Here is a 27,697-nt window from a genome sequence, read left to right on the forward strand (position 1 = left end):
CCATATTACCCTCAATGTAATGGCCTAGTTGAAAAGGTAAATGGAATGGTTTCTAAAATTATTACCAAGCAGGTAAACAATCATCCGGGAGACTGGGATAAGTATCTACTACCAGCTTTATGGACCTACAAAACTTCATTTCGTACATCCTTGGGATTCACACCGTATCATCTAGTATTTGGTAAGGAAGCAATCTTGCGCATTGAAGTGCAACTACAAAGTCTCAGAGTAATGGCAAGCCAGCTTCAACAGCCCAACATGCATTTGAGAGATCACATCATCAACTTGGAAAGACTGCAGCTGGACAGAGAAGAAGCAATAAGTTATTATGCAGCACAAGCAGAACATAGACGGCTTAGTTTTAACGAGCATCTCCGAAAAAAAGAATTGAAGAAAGGAATGTTGGTGCTCCGCTACGACAATCGCTTCGACACGCGCAAGGATAAGAAACTCCTGCTCCGATGGGAAGGCCCTTTCATCATCAGGAAAAAGTATGCCAATGGAAGCTACCAGCTTATGGAGGCTGATGGAAAACTTCATAAAACCAGGGTAAATGGTTGGCGACTTAAACCTTATTTTCTTCGATTTGACCAGGCTCCACCAATTGAGATTCCAGATGAGGACACACCATCAGCCGCCACCTCTGACGATAATGATCAAACAGATGAGCTAGAGACATGAATGCCTCTAGCCAAAAGGGGAGGGCTAATGATGGGGGCTTTTCACAAGCCAAGCTCCCATACCCCTCTTCTCTCGTCCCCACCCCATGAAAACCCCCTCTTAGGGAGGGAGTGATAAAAGGCATTGGAAAAAAGTAAGAAAAAAATAAAGTATGATTATCTAAATATATAAGAAAGGTAAAATAGGCCACCTCATGCCTGCGGGGTAGCCCATCCCACCCTTGCCTCCTTTTTCTTCAGTGTTGCCCCGCCGGGTGTCCCTTTTCCTCTCCTCCACTCAAAAGGTCAACCCCCTCTCTCTTCCCCTTGTCCCTTCTCCTTTCTCTCTCCCCTGAAGCTACCCCACCTCTCACCAATAATGCATTATAACTCACCAATAATGCACCCTAACTCACATGCAACTTACCCTATCTTCCAAAATAGTATACCCCACCCCCTCTTTCTCTCTCCTATCATATCCCATGACCCAAATACCCCCCTCTCTCTCGAAAGGGCGCCATGTCTCTTGTCTTGTAGCTAAATAACCTCCCCCACACTCACACACACTCAGTTTCACTGAAGAAGGTGCCCACAGACCCATCCCGACCCGGTGGTTACCTGATTTTTCTTGTGTTCACACACATCTGCACACAGATTCACCTCTGAACACACTCCCCTCTCTCCCCTCTTGTAATTACTTTATTCTCCATGTCACCTCTCACTTTTTTCATCAACCCATCTCTCTCTCTTAGTCTCTCTCTCATGAGACTGTTGTTCTGGCACATATACACACAGCCAGACAAGTGGGGCCCACAGTCACATGGCCTATGTAGATAATGATTTCTTCCTTTCTAAATTCTATAATTTCTCCCCCCTCCTCCCCTATATAAAGAGGGGTCACCATCACACTAAGGACACACAACATCACCAAAGAACACACTATGCACTGTGTGTGCCTAGTGCACACACACACACCCACACCATCACCATCACCGCAATCACCATGCTTCTCTTGAGCATAACCTCTACACCCTCTGCTATGGAAGATGAAGGGCAACTAAATGAAGGATGATGTCCATAACCCTCGTGCGAGTCTTCACCATCAACTCCCACCTATCCACCATGTGCTCTACCACTCTCTCCCTTCTCATTCCCCTACCCTATGCTCCCCATTTCATCGCCTTATTCTCTAAATAAAGCTTGAGGTTTTGTGAGTATGTTTTCTTGCAATGTTTTGCCCATGTGAGGTGTGCGGAATCGCCACCTAGTCTTGTGTTTGGAGTGAGCTTGTGTATGTGTGAAGGGTGTGCAGATTCGCCATCCTTTTGTGGTGCCTAAGTACTAAGCCGCTATACCCCCTCCCTCACTCTCTCTCTCTCTCTCACTCTCTCTCACTTGATCTCATTCCCTTTCCTCTTCATCATCACTCCCAAGCATCCATCTCTCTTGGATGAAAAGTTTGTTATGGTGGTGTGTTGTTTGCGTCCTAGCCGTTGAAGCTAGGTGGTGCCCCCTGTTTGCTTTACCATGACAGGCTCGAGGCGCGCCATTCGGTCCCCGGTGTTTTAGAGTCCGTCGGGGTTCGGGGTTCGCTTTGCTCCCGTCACCACCAAACAAAAGTATGGAAACCTACGAGGTTTATACATAACACAAAATCATAAAAACACATTATGCACAAGGACACGACCCTTATAATATTTGCACTCTAATCATCATCTATGTGTGTGTACAAATATGGCTAGTATGATAGAGTCATCAACTCCTACCTTGGGTGAGAGGTACCCTCTTTACTTTGCACAAGTGTTTCACATAGTCTACCCGGTGCTTGCATGTGAATGGGATTTGGTAGATACGCTAGCGTGTAAGAGGAATTTCTAGGAATTAGAATGGTTGATACGTCTCTTGACCACAACTAATCCATACTTAGTAGAGGACATCACCATGATTGAACAAGACTACCCTCTTGACCAAGATGACTGTAGGTGTCTAGTGATGTTGTTAGTGAACATTTGTGCCTTCAACGATGAGGAAGAGTTACATGATTACACGGATGGCACATATGGTCTCACGGATGATGACTTCGTTTTTCTTGATGATGATAAGGGCAGGGGTTTAGCCTTAGGGTTTCCCCCCAATCTCTACAATATCCTATTGTATTGACTCTCTTGGGAGAGTGCAAATAATTAGGTTAGGGTTCCTTATGTTGTTTGATTGTGTTCAATAAGGGTTGGTGCCTCTTCCCACTGATGTGCCTCCTAGAGATATTCTTTATGTTTTCTAGTGTGTACACAATGTTAGGCCTTTGAACTTTATGGAGTCTTTCTCTAGTTCACTCTTCCAATCAAGCGTGATCGTCAACACAAACAGGTGTTTCTTATTCATTAGCATTACCCCTTGTCTTTTTTGCAATCCATGTTTGTCTGCTTTAATTGTGATTGGTAGCAATATATTCCACACATTTGCCTAGATTAAACATTAGATTCTATATCATTTTTTTTCATAATCCCTTGTCTAGGCTTCAGAATCAAGTAGTCTGACTAAGCTAGTTTGACCAAGTTAGGAGTTAGAGATTTTCTCCTAATACCATGGGGAATGCCTTCCTAATAATCAATGGTTACTTTAGGTTTTTAATATGATTTAGGCAGCATTGTGTGAAATGTATGAGGGCTTTCTAGTGGGCTTAGTCCCTATTGACCTTTAGATTAAGTTTTTTAAAGAGATTTTACTAATGTGATGAGCCTGGGGAGGGTAATAGTGTTATATGACCCCCCAAAGTTACAAAAATTAAAATGCTGAAAACAAACAAACAAAAAATCAAAGTGCCACAATGTAAAATCTTAAGCTGGAAGAGAAATCTCAGCTTGATTTGATACTTCACTCACATGTACCGCCTATGGTACTAGAGCCCTAGAGGTTCCCAATGTGGGCGCCCTTCCTTGAAAAGCAAAAAACCCAAGGCATACAAAATAAGCACACACACCAAAATTGAATCAATGAGAAAAGACTTTGGGGGGTCAAAGAAAAGGAAATAAGTCAGGTGATGATTTCATGAGCAATTCCTTTTATCGTAGCTTAACTACAAGGTCTTCTAGGTATAGCCTCTAGTCAGCCCTCAGACATGAAATACTTGGCTCTCACGATTAAACAACTTAATTGACAGAGAAAATTGAGAAGCTTGCCCATGGTATTAATAGTTGACCTCTAGTGCCTTTCAATCATTAAATGAGCGACCCCAGACTTGTTTAGGTTTTTATCTTTACAACTGTTTATGTGTTTGATTATATTATAATTTAATGTTTATTGCTGAGAAATTGTTTAAATATTTTGTTACCAATCAATTTTTCTGCCTACAACTGCATATGCTTTTAAATTGTATATGAATTACTGTGCCAATTTTGTTTGATTTTGCAGTGACTGAAGAAGACTGACATTCATCTCAAATGCTCTTCCACCTCAATGAACGAGCTTCAACTCAATAGCTTTTGAGGATGGAATCTATATAAGGAAGGGGGGCATGTTAACCCTCATGGACACCCTATCACCTACGACAGACGCCGTATTATTTATTTGGTAGAGTCAAGGACCAGGCTTGTTGGTCCAATAGGTGTGTAGGTGATCTCCGATGAGAGGCACACCACTTATCTTATTTTTTCAACAGTTGTGCAATGATCGGCCACTGTGGACGCCCATGTGTGAACGGACCAAACTCTTATAAAAGGTCCATTTGACCTAAAAATCCTCATTCTCTAAGGTGTAAGCTAAGAAGTTCTCTTGCTCCATCCCTATCTCCTTCTCCTTCTATGTGCGTGTGTATGCTAGAGAGAGAGAAAGAGAGATCGAGCATTGCGGCGACATCGACGGCGGCGAGGCAGTAGAGCGCGGCATTGATGGCAGCTCCTTCTTCTTCGCAGCACAGAATCCTTCACGACAACAGCATTGAGAGGTGAGTGACACACCATTGTTCTTTGAGCTTGCTAGGATTCTCTAGCTATGTGTTTGCAGGCTTTTGAGGCTTGCACACAATGCACAGGCAAGTTCCCAGTCTTTGACATGTACGACAAAGTGTACACTACCCCATAATGCATATCTACTAATCCCCCTCCGTGGAATAAAGCCGTGAATATCTTCTCCATGTCCCATACTTGTAAACTACTCTTGAAGTGCATGTCAATGCCACAAGAGCAAAACAAAAGGGATTTTTTAAGCAATGTACTTACCCACTTTGAGAGTGGCAAGCGAAACAATCCCTCAACCCGACCTAACGCTTTTGATCTTTCTCTCTGTCTAAACGGTGCCCATAGAGTGGGCTATGACATTGCAATGATTTTTGGTCTACGACCAGCTGATGATTAAAGTGATGACTTGATTATTGTCCTCTTTAGTTGCGCTTGTAAATTATATAATTGATTAAGTTAACTTGCCTCTTTCCAATGACATGGTGACAAATATTTTGTCTGTTTCTTGCAGCATGATTAAGTTATCCTGTCTTTTTCTTTGAAGATTTAAAAGTGATGACTTGTTGCCTTCATGGTAAGCCTCTCTAATGATAACATATTTGCTTGATTGGTAGATATGGAAGAAGAACTTAACCACATTGAAGCACAGGCCATCTATAAAGAAGATAGAGAGTGTTACGGCCAAGAGAAAGACCTCGAAGCTATTGCTAGAATCAAAGAGGATGAGTCCGGGTTGCAAGACGACCTTCCCAGCCTTAAGGAGTGCAGGAAGCTATGTCCAAACCACTTCATGTGCCAACAACTATTTCAAATCAGCGGAAATGCAAAAGAATCAGCTCCCGTAAAGCTATTAGATTTGCAGCACAAAGGACTCACACGAGTATTGCTACAAAGATTCATACGACGAGAGAGATTTATGCCAAACAATAACCAAATGACACTCTAGTTTATACAACAGTGCTATGTTTACGTCCTTGGGAGACATGTATATTGGTAAGATCGTCCCAAGAATTCTGGCGTTGGGCATGGTTGGATTGCAGAGAAAGTGGCAGCAAGTCATGCCAATAATCCAATGCTTGTACGCAAACGTCCCATAGTTCTTCTTGAGGAATCAAAGACACTCGTTGCATTAGTAAGCCAAGGAGAGACACCTGATATATTGTGTGGCAGAATCCTTGAGCTTGAGATAGAGCTATCAGAGGCCCAAGCCAAGCTACAACAATATGCATCACTATACGGACCATTGCCAGATCAGGCTGGTCCTTTGCAACAAGAACCTGCAGGACCATTTTCTGTGCCTGAATGTATTGAGTTCAACGTAGATGAACTACTGAACGAACTAACTCAATCTTTGGCTTCAACACTTTGCTCACTTTAACCCTATCTACTTTGATTTGAAGAAAATGAAAAGGGCTACAATTTTTGTAATCACAACTCGTCATTTATCCCTCAACTGTCCGTTTTTGTATTCTCGATTAAACAAATTGTACTGTATCTAACTGTAATCATGACTCTTATTGCAAAAGTAACTTGAGAGAGAGAGAGAGAGAGAGAGAGAGGTGAACATCATGTAGTGTAACATGGCAATGTGTCATAATTTTCACGTACTCACAACAAGCAAAACTTAAAGGCCTTTAGTCATACATCTTCATCTCCATAAAACACACCAATCATATCATCTATTTCATCCATATCAGAGCATTTTGAAGCTATCTCCCATTCCATATCATCGTCATCGTCTACTTCCGCAGCTATAGCTTCATGGGTTTGAAATATACCATAGTTCTTTTGTGTTGCTCTTGATGCAATGTTCACTGGCTTATGGATAAGTCTTGTGTTGCAAAAAACATAAACCAAATCAGTAGCACGTTTAAGGTGAAGCCGGTTTCATTTCTTGGTATGCATAAAGTCAAAACCAACCAATTTCTCTCACAACTTCCACTTGATGCTGCAACAGATAGAATCCTGATTGCAATGTGTTGTAGCTCCACTCTCTCCCACCATATTCCTTCCACCATAGAGGCACACTTGTGTATGCAATGGCATCTATATGCCATGGATCCTAGAACATGCAGTTCTATTAGCATAACCAACTCGCTGATCAAAATCAGTTTTCCCATCCTCCTGTCCCAATAGTTGAGAGCACATTGTTTTGAAGTGAGTCATGACTTATTTATTGGCCGATTGTTGGTGCATTTTAAATTTGGGATCCAATACAAATGCAACACCATGCAACGGTGTATGAAATTGCACCCATCGCTTGTTGGTAGTTGTGATTATGGAAGCTTTGTCCTTTGCACCAAAGCCAACGTGCACTCTTACTTTCCATAATGCATCTGACATATACCAATAAATTTGACTAAAGATGAAAGAGTCTTTGTCGAATATTCGCAAAAGATCTACAAAGGGTTTGGCTAGGGTGACAATTCTCTCTACATTGCGCCAAAAAACTTGCGAGTTTATAAGTTGTGCACATCTTGTAGCTTCCTCTTGGTAGGTAGGATACTTGCTGAGCCAAGCATTCCATCGTCTATCGGCTACCATTTCAATCAAAGCAAGCTTCACTTCTTGCAAGGTGGCAAGAACATAGTATGCGGTTGCAAACCTTGTCACACAAAATATCTATAAATTTTTGTTGGGTGATTTTATTCAAAAAAGAGCATACAAAAATTGATGCTCTCTAATAAATTTCACCACATGATTTTCATCTAGTAGCGTTTGTTATATGACGGCCATTTTACCAATGTCTTTTAATAGAAAATTAAAAGTAGGTGTGGCACATGGCACCCAAGTAATCTATGGGTACTTAACTTGGATGGCCCTCCCTGTAGCCTTGTAATTGGATGCATTATCTGTGATAATTGTTGTTATATTCTTGGGCCCACTTGTTTTTGCTATGGCCCGCTCATATATTCTTGCTAGATAATCACTGGTCTTCTCTTTTAAAGGTGTGGCAATGGCTTCTACGAACATAGACCCTTTAGGGTTGATAAGCATCACATTGATGAGCGGCCTCTTCTGATAGTTGACCCATCCATCCAACGCTATGGTGCAACCATATGCAGGAACAAAGTCCACCACCGTGTGGTTGAGGATGGCTTCAGTACTGTCTTTCAATTTATCTAGATACTCTGTGCGCATCTTATTATAATCAGGAAGCACAAACCCTTTTCTGGTTGTGCTCATTAAAGAATCTTGAAATATGGGGTTGTGCATAGCATTGAATGTTATACTGTACGCCACAAAATCTTGCATCCATTTCAAGTGAAACTCAAGCAACCATTGCTTATCTAACGCTTCATATAGCGTTTGGCCATTGGATAATGCTTAACTAACTTTAGTTGAGCTAGGATTTGTTGCTGCTGACATTGAAGCATATCCATAAAAAGGAGGTGATTGGGGAGTGTGATCATTTGCTTCCGTAGGCACATGCTCTATCCTCTCATTGACAACAGACATTTCAACATTCGTTGCAACTTTTTTGGCATTAGCACTTTTCTTTTTATCTACAAAAATTTTCTCTGCTATGTGAGCATACTTTGGCAATCTAGTATGATATCTCTTGGCGGAGCCGTACACTCAGGCACATTACCATGGACTTTAAGCAAATTCTCTTTGATTCTGGTCGTATTACCACTGAATTCGTGGCCGCAGGTCTTGCATTTCAATCGAGATGTATTCTTTCCGACATGCGGCTCGTGGACGTAACTCCACTCATGTCCTTTCACCATGCTAGCATATAAATTTAAACTCCCAGATCAACAAATCCACTTGTCAATTTTGAGGTCAAAATTAATTCAAAGCAACAAACTACACAAGCAATGCTCTATTGATCAATAGAGTGATCAAAATCTATCCACATTATCAATTAGACTCGCACTATATTATCAATTAACAATGAACAATGATAGTCTTATCATTCTTCAATAAACCCATGTCAATCAAATTATATTTTCATGCACTGAATAACTTTATCACTTCAAATAGAACATTTCAATCACAATTCTCACATTGCACTATATCGATTCATCTAAAGTGCAAGATGTTGGCTTTCACACATTACAATAATCGATAATCTTAATCAGTTATTTAAAACAATACAAAAAAATCTCATAATCATGTTGCACTATATCAATTTATCTAAAGTGCAAGCTTACGGCTTTGACACATTATGATCATTGATATTATTGATCAAATCTTGCAATTGATTCTCATTGGAACATGAGGATTAATTGCAAACCTTGATGATTGTCATATCTATCTGAAGTGCGAACATGAAGTTCTCACACTCCTTAGTAGATCTTTGAGAGCTTATCTATCTGCAGTTGTTGCACGTGTATGATCACACAGTATGATAGACGTAGCAACCCAAATAAAGATAATTTAGTATCAATGTATTTGGACATGAGATTCCTAAATGTTGATTCCAGTGAGAGCAAAATGTGATGGCTCTACACATGACAAAAACATTTCTATCTATGTTCAATTTGAGGTGAGAAAATATATGTACATCAAAATCGAACCTACCTAAATAAAATTGACCTCTATTCTATTATATTTTGCAAATTGATAACCTGATGTGAGAGTAAACTCTACACACAACGACAATATCTAAATTATATCACTAATTCACTTCCACATGTCAGTAAACTGAGCACGTAGCAAGTGACTCCTAAAAAATAAACACCTTGTATGAGTGAGAGTTTGAGCTCTACACAACATACAAAGCTTACATAATTTGAACCTAAAAAAAAGAACCAATTAACTTTTTAAAAAACATTAAAATGATTTTAAAACTATTTTAAATTTCAATAATTTTAATTTTATATATATATATTTCTCTACTATTGACATGGAATACCTTTTGTGATGAATACTACTCTCAACAAGGCACGTTGCCGCTATATATACTTTTTCTTTCGATCAATATATTCTTCAATCAAAAAATACTTTGTGCTAAGTATTTTTTGATCGAATTTTTTCGATCGAAGTTTCTTTCGATCGAAAAAACCAGGAAAAAAATCAATTGCTCGTTTTTGCTGATGTGGCATCGTATAATATGAGGTCATGTAAAGTACACCCGTATATGATGTATTATACGTTTCTTGTATAACATATAATGCAACTTAGTTGGGAAACACCTCCACTCTGAGCTTCAGCTCTTGCTGTTGCTGCTGCATCTTAGTACTACTATTGTTCCTTGGACAGCTGCTTATACTGCATGCGCAGCATCTTATATTGCATGCTGCTGCATCTTAGTACTACTATTGTTCCTTGGACATTTGCTTATACTGCATGCGCAACCTTTGCAACCTCCTCAATATGCCCACTACCAATATCATGACCATCCGCACCTATAGGCATTGGTTTTCATGGCCCTTTTATTATTACACTCGATGCTATTTTTTTGGCCCTAACCATGATCGCCACATGGTCGCTTGTGTGTTCAAAGAAGCAAGGGCATTGCTTCAAGCAATGTCGTCTCCACTTGATGACTCATTTCGGATGGTCTAAGAAAGAGAGATCGCAGAGAAGGGAATGTGACACTATAAATCAAGGCTATGAACTTGGTCAATGCGATTTTCGCGAGCGAAATGCTAACCTTGGTGGATAGGATTGCCTATCAAAGGGAAAGATGATGGCGAAGGTTTGCTCCAGGTCCTTCATGTAGGCGGTCCTCCAAACCCTCTTTGTTGGTACTATTGAAGCTGCAAGATTTGAGTGATAACAATGTGAGCCCAATCCCGCGTGGGTGAGAGTAGGGCAAGCAAGAGTGAGGCCACTGCAGGTCTTGGAAAGAGACATAGCGGAGGTGGAGGGTGGTGAGACAGGCTTCTGGAAACATGGAGGTTGGTGATGGATTTGGCATTTGGAAACGTAGAAAGTAGAGGATCTATTTCCACGTCTTGCCATAGTTGCTCCTACCGACGTATCTCGTAGTGTGCGTGCCCCTCCATATGAAAGATCGTAATGTCCTTGCTGCTCATGGGATGCAGGCTGTGCACCATTATTGCCGAATGACAGATGCAGTCAAAAATCTTGCTCCACGCCTTGCAGGTGAGCATAGCCACATCTGTGTCCTCCTTGATCTTTTGCTTGGCCAGAATGTGCACTAGACAAGAGTCGGACAGGTCTTGAAGCCGTAACTTGAATTCGATACTGCTCTGCACACCATCGCTTTCAACGCTCTCCATCTTCATACCTTGTTTTCTTTTTCTAGTTTCTTTTATTATTACGCTCGGTGCTATTTTTTGGCCCTAACCGTGACTGACACGTGGTCACTTGTGCTCTCAAAGAAACAAAAAAGGGCCTTTGGCTCACCAAGTAACCAAACCGCTTTTGCCATCTCATCTCCCGGACGTGTGCACCAGAGGAGAGCTGGGCGGGCCTTAGGACCAACTTACACGAGGTCTTAAGTGAAGGGCGAGCGGTGGGATCAAGGGCAGGGAAGCCAGGCACGAAGGGAGAGGAGATCTCAGCACTCCACGTCAGCATAAAAAGTAAATGCGGAAAAAATTGGTAAATGCGGACAGGCCTGCTGATGTGGCATGGTTGGGTGGCGTGGCAGGGCTGAGCTGTCCGAATCGTGGCTGAGCTAGAAAAAAAATTGGATTTGCGTTGGGCGCGGGGTGCATTTTTTAAATTGTGAACACTATGCACGCCTGCTTCTGGTGCAGGACCACCCTTGCTTGTTGCAGATCAGGCATCATGTGCACTCCTGCCAGGGATTTAATATTTACGTAATTACCAAAAAATTTGTGTGATCACAAGGTCTTGTTGACATATTTACATAATCACAGTTAACATGATCACAAACAAGCCGGTTGAGAGCAACTTGGAAACCCACAAAAAGCCCGTCGGGATTTTGCGTTTTCCCGTTGGTCCCCGCCGGGCTTATGCATTTTCCTTGCGGGCCCGCCGGGAAAACCCCAAAGCCCGGCGGGCTGTAGCTTAATATCATAGAGGTCCCTAATCGGGCACGTTCGGTGTTTTTGTTGAGACACACACACACACACACACACATACACACACACACACACACACACACACAGAGAGAGAGAGAGAGAGAGAGAGAGAGAGAGAGAGAGAGAGAGAGAGAGAGAGATGATCATCTTTGTAGGTACGTCGAGAGGAGAGAGGGGGTCATGACAGAGAGAGACAAAGAGAGAGATCAATGACTATCTTTGTTGTGGAGATACATAGTGTCACCACAATTATAATGACTACTTGCACGCAAAAAACAGACATCATTTGATACACTTACAACCACAAATAGCTCGTAGATGCGTTAGCACATGTGCTCCAGTTTGCAAGGAATGATTGGCATTGTTGTGTAGCTCTCTCCGAGCCAATTGTGATGGTGCAGTTGAATCTCCAATGCAACGAGGAGGGAAGAAGTGGCGTTAGGATGAAGTGCCATTGCACCCTGGCTTCTACACGTAGAATAACTACTCATTATAAATGATGTTTTTAACCATAATCCACATCATATCATAACTATCAAAAAATAAGACTTTGATATGGAAAATTAAGTTATGTCGTGTTGTTGACCCATGGGTCAGCACTCCCCCCCTCCGAATTCATGTCCCCCGGGGATTCACCATGTAAAACTTACCGCACCACGTAAGTGTAGGGGAGGGGGGTTTTTTTACAAGTTACATAAGCGTATAAGTTAGGGGTAGGCCCCCAATAATTTATCTCCAAGCTTAAAAATAAGGGAGGGGATATCATATTTATGGGATGGGAGAGGGGGGGGGGGGGGGGGGGGGGGGGGGGGGTGAGGAAAGGGAAAAATGAGAGGAAGTATTTGTGTTTCAAAATCATGGCTTCCCAAAAGAGTCTTCCCTCAAACTTGTGAGTCAATAGCTACAAAGATACATACAATCTAACTAACATTGCTTTGTATCAATTGCTTGTTTTGTGATTACAGTTCATTTGTTGAAGGATGAAAGCTATAAAGAGTTTGTATAGATGCAAATATACACGGAGAACCTAGCACAATGTTATAACCATGTTTTCTGAGTAATTTAGATGGATCAGATTGGACGAGTAGCTAGAGTGCAGGTTGAATGGGCACATAGTTTGAAAGTCAAACTAAGACACATTGAAGGTACATCTAGTTATCAACAAAAGTGGTTTCTTAGTATGTTGCTAGTCACTATGCTACACGCTCTTTGAATAGTTTTACTCAGTTAGGCCCATGTCACATGAGGGCGGTGGACGTAGCCTTCGTGGCTAGCAATGATCGGGTGCTTTTTGCACGAGAAAACACCATGTCCATCAAAGCAATCACATGAGGCGATCGCCTTTTCAACAAAACCTGACAAGTTCTGTGCGCATCTGAACTCTGATTGGTTGCTGTGTAGGATGGGAGGGGTTGGGTAGCATAGACCCCTTGGAAACAAATCTTCGTAGCACGCCCATGACATGGCTTCCAGCTCAGCAGAAGGGAAGCGTATCCACCACTCCATGTGATAGACAATCGAGAAGGCGGAATGCAGGATTGGTCCAGCTCACTGCGGTGCATGGCCGTCCGGATATGTCTGACAGAGGCCTTAGATCATGTGAGACCTAAATTTTATATGTAAGATAGGAGTATGATAGTTTTTTGTATTGATTGTTGTATAAGCGTAGAAAGGGGGGTAATATTCCCTAATATGAATCGTATATAGGGGTTTTATCAAAGTTGTTCGTTCGCAGGTGGCGTCCCATTTTGTATATAGAGTGAATCCCCCGGGTCATGTCCTCTCTGACATCACCTCATTGTCAATGTCCTTCACATCCATCTATTGTTGTCATTATAGGGCTATTGCTAGATCTAAATTCAAAAAGAAGCCAATCTCGTTCAGCTTGACTCTTATCATCATGGATAGATAAAGCTGCAAATTCATCCATTGGAAGTTGTTTAGTAACTTGATCACAACCTCTTTTTGTTTCCATAAATATGATCACTGTACTTCCATCCATCATTCGCTTCAGTAAATCTCGCAATTTTGAGTATTTCTCATTCTGAAGCGAATGATGGATGGAAGTAAAGTGATCATATTTATGGGAACAAAAAGAGGTTGTGATCAAGTTACTAAACAACTTCCAATGGATGAAATACAATCGTTTGATTTGAGATTCAAAACCCATGTTTGCTAGGGGCTTTTTAATTCTTTGCCTTCTTCGTATCACTTGTGCTGACATTTTTCTCCATTGCTTTCAATTTAATACTGCAGACATAAGAACTAGATGTTCAGTTAAAATAAATAAAACACCTTTTCAATATATTAGAAAAACAATCACTAAGAAAGCAATCAACTCTACACAATATGAGATTTGCAATGCACTCTAGTCAATTCCACATATCGACCACATATGTTCTGAGAGAACATACACATTGAGGTGCGCTCTCTACATGGCATTATGGAAACAAAAATAATATGAAATTGTCAATGCAATTATAAATACAATGATTGGTTATATATCCTCTACCATTTGAAAACAATAAGACACAACTATTTTCACATGCTACAAAGAATCATCAACATTTACATTGAAATGATGATAATGATGAAAGAAATAATGTCGATGATTGACCATCTCATGCACTAACAATCTTTTAAATATAATACATAATTCACTCCCTATATAAACCAATGCATAAAACAAGGCAATGAAATATTCAATACAATTACACAATTGAGGACTACTTGTACCCAATCAAGGATTGTAGCCCCGTTATGCACCCAATTCAATATATAAAAGCTAATTTCACCCAATTAAGGATTATAGCTCTCATATTGTGCAGTGGAAATGTATATCAATTCAAATCTATGATGGTGAAAAATGCAAGACTTCGAGGATCTTTATATACCCAGTACACTAGTACAAGGCATCCGACCCTTGACTATCAACTCATTATTTAAATATGCTCATCTTCTAAAACCAACTACAGCCCTTTTATGGACCAATGGCTTCGTCACAATGAGCATGACTCTCCAAATTCTCAATTGTTTCGGTTTAGTAACTTTATGTTCGGTGAAGGATTTAAATATTTTTAGAAGTGGTTACCGAATTAAGAATCACGTTCGGCCCAAGAAAAGGACCTGTGACTCTGTAACCTTAGGTCAATTCACAAGGAGATGACTATACCCAGCGCTCGGATATACTCCCCAAGGATTTGCCTAGTTAAAATGCCAAAGTAAGAAGAGGTTTACTATATACAGTCTAGCCCGCCGGGCTTTCCCAATTTCCCAGCGGGCCCGCCGGTAAATCCCTTTAACCCGACGGGCCGAGAAAATGAAAAAGCCCGACAGGCCTACCGGCTCTATTGGTTTTTACAGGTCACCATCAAGATCATGTTAACAATTAACGTGATCACGTGATTTTCTTGTGTAAATACTAGAGTTATTAACGTAATCACACGATCGTGATTACGTCAATGAAATCCCTGACTCCTACTTCTGGTGCAAGACCACCCTCCTTCCTTGTTGCAGAATATGGGGATGGATGCAAAGTGTGCCTATCAAAGAGAGGGTTGTCCAGTAAGTCTACTGATGCTCCTCAATAATAGCCATTAAGTTTTAGGGTTTGGGAGGGGACCATCTGGGTGCTTGTTTAGGGTCTGAGAAAGAACAGAAAAAAGTGCCTTTGACGAGGCTACACACAATGGAGTCTAATGGGCATGTCAACTAGGTTCTATTTTGATCTTTTTGTCTACAAATGTCTCTCCCTTGTGTGTGCGTTGCAATAAGCATCTAATGTCTCCACTATTTTGCATGTCTCTTTGTCTACCAAAGTCTCACTAATTTGTGCATGTTTAATATCAGCAAGTTGGGTTAGTTGGGCTGCCTGCAAGGGGTTAAAATTGTCAGCCTTGGATTGTTATGCTCTTGCGGGTGCATCAAGCCAACAATGCAGCCAATATTTTGTTTAAAGATTACCTTGGTTTTGCGACTACTACGGAGGGCGAATCAAGTGATGATGATCTGGATCAATATGGATTTTTGGAACACCATACTCCTTGGGATGAGATGGATGTTTGTATGGATCCATTGCCTGCTGTTGAGGACTTGGGGGATTCCTTAGATGCATTACAATAATTATCAAACACATTCTTCTCATTTGATGAGAAGATGTACTCCTTAATGGTGAATAATTTGGCTGGGACAGTCACAATGTCACTTTCAATTCTAAAAGCACATGATGTGACAGGGATGATGAATCTAAGAGGTGGAATAGAATGAGAGATGATCTCTCCCTTTGCCCAATTGCCACCTCACAACAACTCTAATTGTAGCTAAAATCATCAGGCCTAAAAATCACATATATAGAAGATTGGGCGCGCATTGTACATGCAGCCCATTGTCCCTCAAGGCATGAAAAACACTTGGGAGTGGTTGCCACTATTAACGTAATCAAGACCAAATGGTGCATTGACATGAGAAAACATGGGATATCTCATGACTACATAAGAGATTCGGTAATTGCATGTGGTTGTTTGTTGGAAGAGAAACCTATCTCCCATGATGTCTCCTCTTGGCCTGCTTGTAGCTGGTCTACTACTACTTCAAGCACATCAATTGAGACAACCCTATCCCAAGTGGAGCCACAATTAGCAAACATCATGATAAAGCATCAGACAAGGCTTGTCTTGGTCAGATCAACAAAGAAGCATGGATTAAGCAAGTGGGTGCAAGAATACATGTGTCATCGATGGGGTAGCGTTCAACGAAAAGGTGCACACAAGCGACGAGATCGAAAATCCAAAAGGTGCGGATGTGGATTCAAGGGGTGGTCCAACACTTTGAAGAATTTGATAAGGTGATTATCAAAGTCCAAGGTACTCACGAGGGACATGTACCTGGATCTCGTGCAGACCTTTATCACCTGCCAGTGCATCCATTTGTAATTGCATGTTGCACAAAGGACATGTTTGATATAGGCACTTGCTGGCATGTTGCAAAAATATCAAAGTAAAAGGAACACCTTCACATGGATCATGTATCTAGACTTGATCGTGTGATCTATCGGTTCTTCATGATACAGAAAGAAGTGCGAATGTTGCTACACCGGATGCACACACAAGGTATTTCACTCTCTCCCAAAGCATCTCAAGGGTTGAACCATATCATTTTACAAGTAATTCTTTGCAGATCTATATTATGTTGCATCTCTTGGCCTCACTGTAGGAGAATATGCAGAGCATGATTGGCATGATTGGACTGCAATGCTCTTCGCTTGCAAGATTTGAAGAAGGTACCATTGAGAGCTCAACCTCTGGTCACATTTTGCATGCTTTTTTTTTCATGGGCATGCGCTTGCTTGTAGGTCATATTTGTCCAACCATACAACCCGAGGGCAGATGATGCATGCGAGAGACCGTTTATTCTTGTCATTCAAGATGAGGACATGCTTGAAATTGCTATTTGTTTCTCTCATCATAACTCTTGGGCAATGGATAGCACATTCAAAAAAAATGTCTTTGGGTTACCACTTTATGTTGCAGTCTTGCCCAACCAAATTGGTGTAGGGATGCCAATATGGCTGATGTTATGCACGAGCGATGTGGCCACTAATCATGAAAAACTGGCTTTGGAGTTGACCTTCAAGCTGGTCTTTGCAAGGCTAGGAAAATTTCATCCTGCAGCTATTGTCATTGACAAGAATCAGCAAGAGCTGGAAGCAATTCTTAAGGTGGTCAATGTGGATCCTCATTGCTGGAGACAAGATGAAGCCGGCAACCCAAAACAAGTTGCATGCCATGTGTTACTATGCTGGTTCCATGTCAAGAAGGCATGGGTGGAGAACTTATTGCCGCAGGTATGAAGTTGTTGTAGTTGTTGCATAGCTTTCCGTTCCTTTGGTGTGTCAAGGGATGCTATCAATATTAATAACCAACTTGTTGGAATCATTTCATAGGTCCCTAAGGACAAGCAAGCTGATGTCTATAATCACTTATTAAATCTAATGCAAGCACCAACTGAGGAGATTTTTAATCTGGAATATAGACAGTTTCTGGATACATATTCAATGCATGAAAATATCCAGCGTTACGTGACAAATGGTTGGTGTGGTAGCACATGCATGTGGCGGACAAGGTGGCCAAAGTTTGGGCGTCTATTTGTACATGGGAATGTGGACACTACAAACCTGGTTGAACTATTATGGCAATATATCAAGTATACTTTGCTTGATGCGAAGATAAATAGATAGGTACTTGTCCTTTTGCATGCATTTGTGGGTGATTCATTGCATGGAATCTACATCGGAGGAACCTTGCTTGAGTTCTTTGAGCAAAAGCAAGAGATTGGTAAGAGTCGATTGGTTTTGGAGTTTGTAACTAGTATCGTATTCTATTGTATATGCCAACTCCTAAGTTCTTGTGTTTAAACAAGTGGCAGCTGATTCCGGGTGTTTTAATTGAGTTGGGTCAAGCAAGCAGCACACATCTGGATTAGCAGCTGGTGAGGCAATTCTGAAAAGTTTTGAGGCTGATCCTACCACCCTTCAAGTGATAGAGGAAAGCACTTTGCTGTTTCAAATTCTTAGCATGTCATCTCCTTCCCAATGGTATCATGTGAGCGTCCAATCCAGCTATTGTGATTGTCCTGACTGGGGTTCAGAATGCAAGCATTAGTATGGAATCCGACTAATAGTTCAAAAGCACTTTCCTCAACTTCTATGTATTTTCCCAGTTCTTGATAGCATACATGCCTTCAACCATGTGGTTTGGGAGGCCAATGCTCAAGCAAGGGAGCAAGATGCAATGATGGGGGACCAAAATTCAATGGGGGACCAAGATATGTCAAGCCAGATACCCACCATGGCCGAGGAAAGTGTAGCCATTATTGATAACCAAATTCTTGGATGCATCTTAGACTTGAAAGGACTTTTACAAAGCTTTGAAGAACAAGTTAGGGCAGTGTGATAGTGATCTAAAATTGATCCTCTTTAATTATTTGTGCAACTCAAGGGATTGCCTCTCCACTCTGATTGTCCCAAAGTGCATCGACTTGCCAGCAATAGGCTCAATTAGACAGATCCAAGCACATGTAACACAAACTCGGCTTGGTCATGGTGCGGCATGAGAAGCCGATGGATGTGGAGCTGAAGCTGGGCTGGTCTCAGTTGTCCCTCCAAAGGCCTCAACAACTGGCGTTTTAAGACGCAAACATCAGTGAGGGAGGATCCGAGTACGCTTCAAAAAGAGACGTAAAGTGTTCTGCTTCCATTGTTGTAGCAAAGTCTTTTGCTTGATCCAAGAGAAAGCCACTCATGTCATACATGCCATGCTCTCTTACCCTTGACACTTGAGCAAGCCCCGAATGGTTCAGAGTCTCCTCTTCTAAATCAACATGTTACTCTCTTCAATGATGTCATTCAGAGGGGGAAAGTGGTTAGATGTGTACATGGAGATCTTGGTACAGAGGAGAGGAGGTTTACGATTCAATGTGGGGACGAGTCAATACTTGATGGGGTCCTTGCATCCCAGCAACGAATGGTTCTCATAACATGAGAAGCGAGGCAGCTGCCGCTCTTTGCCCTTCGAAAATATTGCTATTGGATAACAAAGTGGTGGTTTACGCCGTCGAGCCAAGATTGTAAGTGGCTCTTCATAATGCGTATTTGTATTAATACTACTTTGACTGGGAGTTTTAGTGATGTAGTGCTGTCTTAGATGGTCATTGCTAGGCAGTCCTACTGGATGTTGATAGTTTTTGTCTTCCCTTTTCTTCGGACATGCAAGGATTGCTTACATACCAAATTGGTGGACAACAAAGAATGCAGTAATTTTTGGATCAATATTTGGAGCTTTTAATGTCTGGTCATTTATTGCATTGATGTTTGCATCGATATCTGTAGCTTTGGAGACCTTCTTACATACCAAACTTCTGGGCAAATGAGCATCGATTTGGAGGTTGCATCGATTTTTGGGTTGATATTTGTAGCTTTCAATGCCTGGTCACTTATTGCATCGATTTTTGGATCGATGTCTATAGCTTTTAAGGCCTACTTATATACTAAACTTTTGGGAAAATAAATAGTGTTGTGTCTAAGGTTGAAGTAGCGGAGATGGGTTTGGAGGTTGACATCAAATTGCAATTATTGCATAGATTTTTGGGTTGATATTTGTAGCTTTCAATGCATGCTTATGTACCAAACTTTTGGGCAAATGAATAGTGTTGTGTCTAAGGCTGAAGCAAAGGGGATGGTTTTGGAGGTTGAACATTAATTTTGGCATTGATTTTTGGGTTGTTATTTGTAGATTTGAATGCCAGTTCTCTTATTGCATCGATTTTTGGATCGATCTCACTGAAGATTTCAAGGTGTGCGTACCATGCCTGGTCATGTATTGCATCAATTTTCACATCTACATCTCTTAGCTTCGGAGGCTGTACCAAACCATTGGGCAAGTGAGTAGTGTTATGTCAAATTGATCCATCATGTCTCAATGTCTCATGCATCGAGGAGTCAAGGTTATGTTGGTGACAATAGCTGTAAACAAGTTCGAATACACCATGGTCAAGTTCCGGTGACCATAGCCAATGACAAGGGCTGACGCCATGTTGGCTGTAATGGTTATAACCTATAAACGTGGAGAGTGACCAAATCCCTAACTCTATCTATTGAGAATACTTGCATAAGAGACTTAAGACTTGAACTAAAGAATGCAAAAACCATAACCATTGACTAGAGAAATGATGATCATAACCAATATATTGAGACTTAGCAACCTTAACTAGAAGATGGCGATGGTCGCAACTTCACTTGCTGAGAACACAACCGCATGCTATAACCTTGTTACATACCAAAGCCCTAACCAACAAATTCAAAGGCCAGGACTTCAACACATTTCAGTTTTACCTTTACAGAATGCATTCGCAAACCATAACCTTCAAAGCATAGCCATAACCAACAAAGCCGGGCACTGTGAATTGAAATAAAAAGTTTTTAACCAGGAAATGACCTTGGTCAAGGCACAGTTCACGTAATCGATGACCATATTTGAGATATAATGCTAGAGACAGCACAAATGATCATAACCAGCATATAACTAGAAAATTTAAATGGGCTCATAATGAGGCAACAATGGCCATAACTTGTGAGTTCGAAGATGGAGACGGTTGCAACTTCACTTGCGGAGAACACAACCGCATGCCATAACCAACAGATTCAAAGGCCAGGACTTCAACACATTTCAGTTTTACCTTTACAGAATGCATTCGCAAACCATAACCTTCAAAGCATAGCCATAATCAACAAAGCCGGGCACTGTGAATTGAAATAAAAAGTTACAACCAATGGTGCTAAAACAAGAAGATCACAATTGTGAATAAGAGTATTTATTCTTGAAGCATTGCATGGTGTCTTTCTTCGATGTGACCAATAGTGGCCAAAAACATAATACCATTTCTGACAAGTCAAGGCTAGCAAACTGTGTTGAGAGAAATTTCTCGAGAAGGTGGACATTGTGTACCATAAGCATCAACAAAGCAAACCTTCTTAAGAATAGAAGGCGGCAAAACATGTTACATCCACCTGCATGCAAACAACAACCCTGGAGATAATTAGAAGAACAATTTGCCAGCAAAGAGAGAGAGACATAGAGAGGAACCTTACTGGCCAAACAAGTCTATTGTCCGAGAGGTAGCCTCTCCATGCAATATAGCATTGACTAGGGGCTGATCTACATTCGTGGACAGTTTGAATCTTGCGGGATTGAATGTGATGCTATCATTAGAAGCAATCCTAAAACACCAGCATGCAAGACTTAGAATAATGTGAATTAGTACCGACACTCTTTAAAAATGCAAAGCTGGGATATGAAATCAACTGGCTTTCGCAATATTGGTCCGTGTGGTGACCACCCTACCGCCCCCTCCTAAGAAACTAATACTCGGACATTCTTGATGGTGAATTTAAGAGATACATGGGTCTCATGGCTCGGTGATGAGACATCGATAACCACACTTGTCTTTGTAGATGACCGAATTGGCAACTTTTGCCGATGTTCCATTATGAGTCCCTGCACAAAGTTCCTGGAACGATTAGCCCAACAAAAAAACACAGCCATAATCAACCCATTGAATAAAAGCACAGCCACAATCAGTGACAACCTCAAGATCCATCAAAAACACACAGCCATAATTAGTGACAACCCAGAAAACCGGCAAAAACACAGCCATAATCAGCTTTACCTCATTTTGGGAAACACCAATGTTCAATGTCATGGAAGAAAATCTATCAAAGGTGTCCACAATGTGCTCATTGTTGGGTTCATCACATTGGTGACCTTCAGCCTCAACCATTGAAAGATTCTTGGCATCATCACAGGGCGGCATCTCGTACAGTGGTGTATCTCCAAGACCATACTGGGAGCTAGAGCTAGTAGACCCGCTACTAGTTGCAGCCTCACCTTCCTTCGCCTTGGACCCTTCTCCCTCCAAGACCCCTCCATCTTCCTTTTTCTCTTCTTGTAGATTGTCCTCTCCTGGCTCATTTGGGATCTCATCATCACCAAGGTCATCTCCCTTTTTCTCTCATTGGAGATTGTCCTCTCCTGGCTCATTTGGGATCTCATCGTCACCAGGGGTTCCTTCCTTTTTCTCTCCTTGGAGATTGTCCTCTGCCTGCTCATTTGGGATCTCATCATCACCAAAGTCATCTTCCCAAAACACATCCTCATTGTGCTCTTCTTCACCGGTTTCATTCCCCTTCTCACCTTGCATATCATTGTTTTCCTTTTCTTCCTCAATGTCATCCATCATCACATTCAGCCAGGGTGGCGACACCTTGACTCGCCTCTGCATCAAGACCAAGCACAAAAGAATGGGGTCAACACATTAAGAAAAAAATCAAACTCCAGAAAAACAATGCTTTAGATTAATCATGAAGTGAGATGTCCAGCTTCTACAAGACCAGACATAGACAAACTTCAACAACGCATTATAACCAAACAACAATTGGACATGTAGAATCCTCGTCATGCACATGTGCATCAAGACTAAACATAGACAAGCTGCATCAACGCACTAAAACTTGATAAACCATATAGCGGGATGCACGGGTTCTTTTTTATTATGGCATGCATGTAAATCCTCATCATGCACCTCTGCATCAAGACCAGACATAGTTAAATGGAATCAGCGCATTAAAATCAAACAAAAACCTGATAAACGTAATGCAATAAATCGGCCATGGAGCGGGATGCACCTGTTCTTTTTTATTATGGCGTGCATGTAAAATCCTCATCCTGCACCTTTGCATGCATACCAAACATAGACAAATGGAATCCGCGCGTTGAAAACACAGACATAACAAAAATGCTGAAAAGTAAATTTGAACCTAAAAAGTAAACTCGGACACATGTAAGGGTTCGCCTTTTTTTTTTTTGTGCGTCACTTCGAAACAAGGGCCAAGCTTGGCACCTAGGACAATCGAGGAAGAGTGTAGATAAACAATGGAAACTCAAACTATACGTGAACATGGTTTACTTGGACCACCTCTCCTATTGTGTCCTCAACCAGCTTGAGGCTAGCCTTAAGACCCTCATGACTAAACCATCCTTAAGACCCTCTTGACTAAACCGACACGGGGCCATGGGATCGATGGCGGACGACAGATGGTGTGGATCTTGAGGAGATCCGACGATAAGTCAAAAATTGAGAGCTAGCTCCCAGACGGGCCGTGGCAGCCTATCCCCTAATCGGATTCACGTGTGCATTTCGTTGAAATGTAGGTGTGTTTACATCTACTTATGCTTGTCTGAGATTACTCTCTGGGGATGTCCGAGTTTACAAAACTTGTATGAATTTACTTCCCAAAAATTTGAGAGCTAGTCCCCTCCCAGACGGGAGCATGGCAGCCAATCCCCTAAGCGGATTCGCGTGTGTATTTCGTTGAAACGTAGGTGTGTTTACATCTACTTATGCTTGTCTGAGATTACTCTCTGGGGATATCCGAGCTTACAAAACTCACACGGAAGCCAATCCCCTAACTGGTTTTGCATGTGCATTTCGTTGAAATGTAGGTGTGTTTACATCTACTTATGCTTGATATGAGTTTTGTAAACTCGGACATCCCCAGAGAGTAATCTCATGCAAGCATAAGTAGATGTAAACACACCTATGTTTCAACGAAATGCACACGCGAATCCGATTAGGGGATTGGCTGCCACGGCTCCTGTCTGGGTTCAAATCCAAGACAAAACCCACCACCAACTTTTTGTTTGTCATCGGATCTCCTTGAGATCCATGCTGTCCACCGTCTCACTGTTGCTCCTCTAAGATCAAGAAGGCTGCCCCTTATCCAAAGGCCAAATGCTCATTCTTGATGGTGACAGGCTGATGTCAACACACAACCCGATTGCCATGAAACCTACAACCCAAAGTTCCCTGTGGCAAAAAAGGTGGCTCTTGGTAAACTAGGACAAGTATAAATGAACAAGGACAACTCTAAGTATACTTGAACCATAACTCGCCGATTTCAAGGTACACCCCAATGACATCTTTGGTTGTCAGTCCTCGATTTCATGGCCATCAAGTGCTGGGTTTCATGGTCATCGAGGTCCCCATGGCCAAAAGGGTGAAGATTGGTAAACCAGGACCTAGGACAATCAATGAAAAACATAGATAAACAAGGACAGAGTATACTTGAACCATGAAGGCACACAACATATAGTTGCATGGGTGGATGGGGATGGCATGAGAAGAGACTGGCTACTGCCATCATAGTGTGAGAGCTCAGTATAATGAGCTTGGGCTTGAGGGTATGGGCTGAAGTTGCATGCATTGAACCTTTGGTGGATGAAGCTTCAGAGAAGTCCTCTACTTGCTCATTTTCTGAGGACAATCTTTCTCTAGATGTCCATATTTGTGTCAAAATTTGCATTAAAATTAAGCATGAGGATTGCTCTTACAGCCATGATGTTGTCGCTAACAACCACCATGATTGAAGTTTGAATGGTAATAGGGAGGGAGTGTACTGGTGTTGAAGGAGCCTTGGTGTTTGGAGGTATTGCTGTGAGGCTTGGTCGTCTTTGCGGTTGGTGGCAAGTGCCACTGGTTGGGCTCTCGTAGATTGAACGCAGAGAGCTTCTCCTTGATGGCTTTTGGCCACCAAGGGTTGCACTTGTAGGTCCACACTATGTGGTGATGAATGCCTACCAAGAGGATAGAAGGGCTACCATCAAAATAATGGTTTGTAATGTCTCAGGGATAGCCAATCCCCAGATAATGACCTCATCAAGAAGAACCTGCCAAGCATCCATACACTTGGCAATGCTTTGTCCTTCTTGCATGTTGGTGTTCACCAATCTCTTGATCAAGGAATCTTAGTCAACTAAGTTGGTATGCTCATATATCTTGTGAAAGAAAGAACATATAGCTTATGCCGACTTCAAAGACCGCACCATTGGCACTCGTCAATCTCCGCAATGGAGGATGATCACATAGACTCCACTTACACAAGACTTGGACCTAGAGTCGAGACAACATCCCATAGTAGAAGCTCCTTGACGCAAAGCTCGTCTTCAACCCTCATACTTGATAGTCATTACCATTAAGTTTGTCTATGGTTTGATGTCTAGCTTTAAGAGAAGGGGTAGAAGAGATCTCTGCCATGCCGTCAGGTTTCGGATACCTTGGAAGAGAGGAACAAGCAGTAAGACAAATGTCGCTAAGAGGGATTTTTCTTATGCCTTGGAAGAGAGGAGCAAGCAGCAAGACGAATGTCTCTAAGAGGGATTAAGGATTAAGGATCTAGTTGCTTGCAAGCTTGAGTGAGCTATTAAGCTAATAGGGGCTCAGATACCATGTAGGAAAAACCAAAACAAACACTAAAACAATTTAAGTTAATGACTAATGTGCGTAATGAATAGAAAAGAGTACTCAGCTAAATGTATTACCTCGATTGCACAATAACATGGTGAATTGATACAAGACTTGTTTATATACATGAATGGGAGTTCATTGTGCATGATAGCTAGAGCTAACTAGGGCTGCAATGTAGGAGCTAATGTAGGAAGGTAATTGGCCACTAATTTAGGGGTGATTGACGAGAGAAAATAGGACCTACTTTAGGTAAGAAGTGGGATGGCACTCCCAATTACAAAGAAAGACAACGTCCATGAAACTTATAACTTTCTCACATGCTTGATGAAGCTTCAAAACATGCAAGGAACTTAAACATTCTCACAAGAAAATGGAGCAACACTTGGACGATGGTGGGTGGGTAAAATAGGCCCATAGTAACAAACAAGTGGGAGGAAAGACCTAGTGGCCATGAAAGCTACAACCAGCTAACATGCTTCATGGAGCTTCAAATCATACAAGAAATGTAAGTTAAATTGTAGCATCCATAAGCATAGAAACACTTTGAACATGCTCACAAGATGCCCTTCAAAACATAAAAGCTGTGAAATTACCTAACCTTTGAGACTTAAATGCTTGTCATAGCAACCATAAGTAAACAAGGAACTTAACCATGCTAACATGATAAAACTTCAAACATACAAGGGACCTAAACAACATACATAGGCATGGAGGAAAGAAGTCACTTAACCAGTTAATTAACCAGCTTACATGCACATCATAGCCTTCGTCGATACGTTTTTGAATGCGTGCAAGGCGCAATTGAGCTGATGCATGGTAGGCAATCATGCACTCCTTCACAATATTCTCCACAAATTGCTCCTTTGGCACGGTTCTAAACTCTAGTCTGAGCTTGTTGCATTTCTCAATTGCTCGAAGACGATGAAGATCCTCATCCTTTTTTACATTTATTGCGAACTTCCTCAAAATGTCCTCAAACCGATTCTTTGCCAACTTCTGCCATTCAGCTTTCTCTACTCTCGACCTTGGTGCCTTGGCTCTTGAGGGAAATTCAGCCTGGGAAGAACGACCCGAATTTCGTACTGGGATGTGTATGTCAAGGCCATGTTCTCTCTTGAGATGCCTCTCCATTCTCCACCTCACCAACTCAAAGAGAAACCGTCCAGGGCATTCATCACTTGCATGACATTGCCGGGCAAGCTTCCCATCGGGCAAGAACACCTCCACATATGGCATCAACCCGGACGACATGAACTGCATGCTACTACCCTCAATCTCCTTGTCATCTTCTTTGCATTCACCAAGCTGGTCTGCTTTGATTTTTGTATCATTCGGCTGCCCCACCTTCAACTTGGTGTCACCTACCTTGTTAGACAAGGGGAACTAGAACCTAGGAGTCCACCTCCCAACCCCCCACTATATAGCATGGATCCTAGCCCTTTGCCCTAGTTGGACTCCCTTTACACACTGCCTACCCCGGCCTTGCCCTTGTTTAGTCCGGCCTTGCCGTTGTCCTGACATTACTCCCTCCCTTAAAGAAGAGTTTTCATCCTCAAAAACAAAAGTGGGAAACTTCTTCTTAAGAACACTAATGTTTTCCCAAGTGGCACCTTCCTCAGATCGATATTTCCACTTGATTAAGGCTTGTTGACGTACATGAAGTCGTGTATGTAACTCAGGGATACGTCCAGCTTACTACTCCCACTGCAAATGCAATGTCTGGGCGAGTAGCAATCATTGCATACATCAAACTACCCACTGCAGACGCATATGGAACGTGAGTATATGCCTCAAAGCCAAAGACTCTGAGATGCTTGTATGAGGGCATTTTGCCTGACCATACCATCTCTGGCACTGAATCCTTCTGCAAAACCTTGCTAGGAGATCTATTTACAAGATGAACAGCTGTTGATACAGCTTCAGCCCAAAACCCATTTGGCAGCTGTGCATTAGACAACATACTTCTGACCTTCTCTTGTATGGTCCTATTCATCCTCTCAGCAACACCATTTTGAGGAGGATTGTAAGGAGCAGTAAGTTCACGTTTTATATCTTTTGACTCACAAAAGTCCTGAAAGGCCTTTGAAACATACTCTCCACCATTGTCAGTGCGTAAGCATTTAAGCTTCTTGCCACTCTGATTCTCCACAAGTGTCACAAACGTTTTGAAAACACTAAATGCTTCATCCTTGTGCTTGAGAAAGTAAACCCATACTTTCCTCGAGTAATCATCTATAAATGTCATAAAGTAAGAAGCTCCCCC

At 41.8% G+C, this 27,697-nt stretch overlaps 2 protein-coding genes and 2 pseudogenes across 2 annotated transcripts; 2 read left to right on the forward strand and 2 right to left on the reverse strand.

Moving 5' to 3' along the window:
• Window positions 1–15,486: 15,486 nt before the first annotated feature.
• On the forward strand, window positions 15,487–17,132 carry LOC147424076 (uncharacterized; annotated as a pseudogene).
• Window positions 17,133–18,152: 1,020 nt separating this feature from the next.
• Window positions 18,153–18,783, forward strand: LOC147424077 (uncharacterized; annotated as a pseudogene).
• A 1,686-nt stretch (window positions 18,784–20,469) lies between these two features.
• On the reverse strand, window positions 20,470–25,224 carry LOC147424078 (uncharacterized). Its single transcript, XM_086501541.1, has 7 exons — window positions 25,147–25,224; window positions 22,191–22,407; window positions 21,782–22,094; window positions 21,534–21,642; window positions 21,103–21,161; window positions 20,812–20,840; window positions 20,470–20,531 (listed from the first exon to the last, which is right to left on the reverse strand). Exons 1-7 carry the CDS (start codon window positions 25,222–25,224, stop codon window positions 20,470–20,472), a joined length of 867 nt encoding a protein of 288 aa, XP_086357667.1.
• A 763-nt stretch (window positions 25,225–25,987) lies between these two features.
• Window positions 25,988–26,694, reverse strand: LOC147424079 (uncharacterized). Its single transcript, XM_086501542.1, has 3 exons — window positions 26,578–26,694; window positions 26,185–26,490; window positions 25,988–25,999 (listed from the first exon to the last, which is right to left on the reverse strand). The coding sequence occupies exons 1-3, from the start codon at window positions 26,692–26,694 to the stop codon at window positions 25,988–25,990; spliced, it is 435 nt and encodes a 144-aa protein (XP_086357668.1).
• Between the last annotated feature and the right edge of the window lie 1,003 nt (window positions 26,695–27,697).

Source organism: Adiantum capillus-veneris, chromosome 26 (genome assembly GCF_014529385.1).
Source record: "Adiantum capillus-veneris isolate H3 chromosome 26, ASM1452938v2, whole genome shotgun sequence".
Taxonomy (NCBI): domain Eukaryota; kingdom Viridiplantae; phylum Streptophyta; class Polypodiopsida; order Polypodiales; family Pteridaceae; genus Adiantum; species Adiantum capillus-veneris.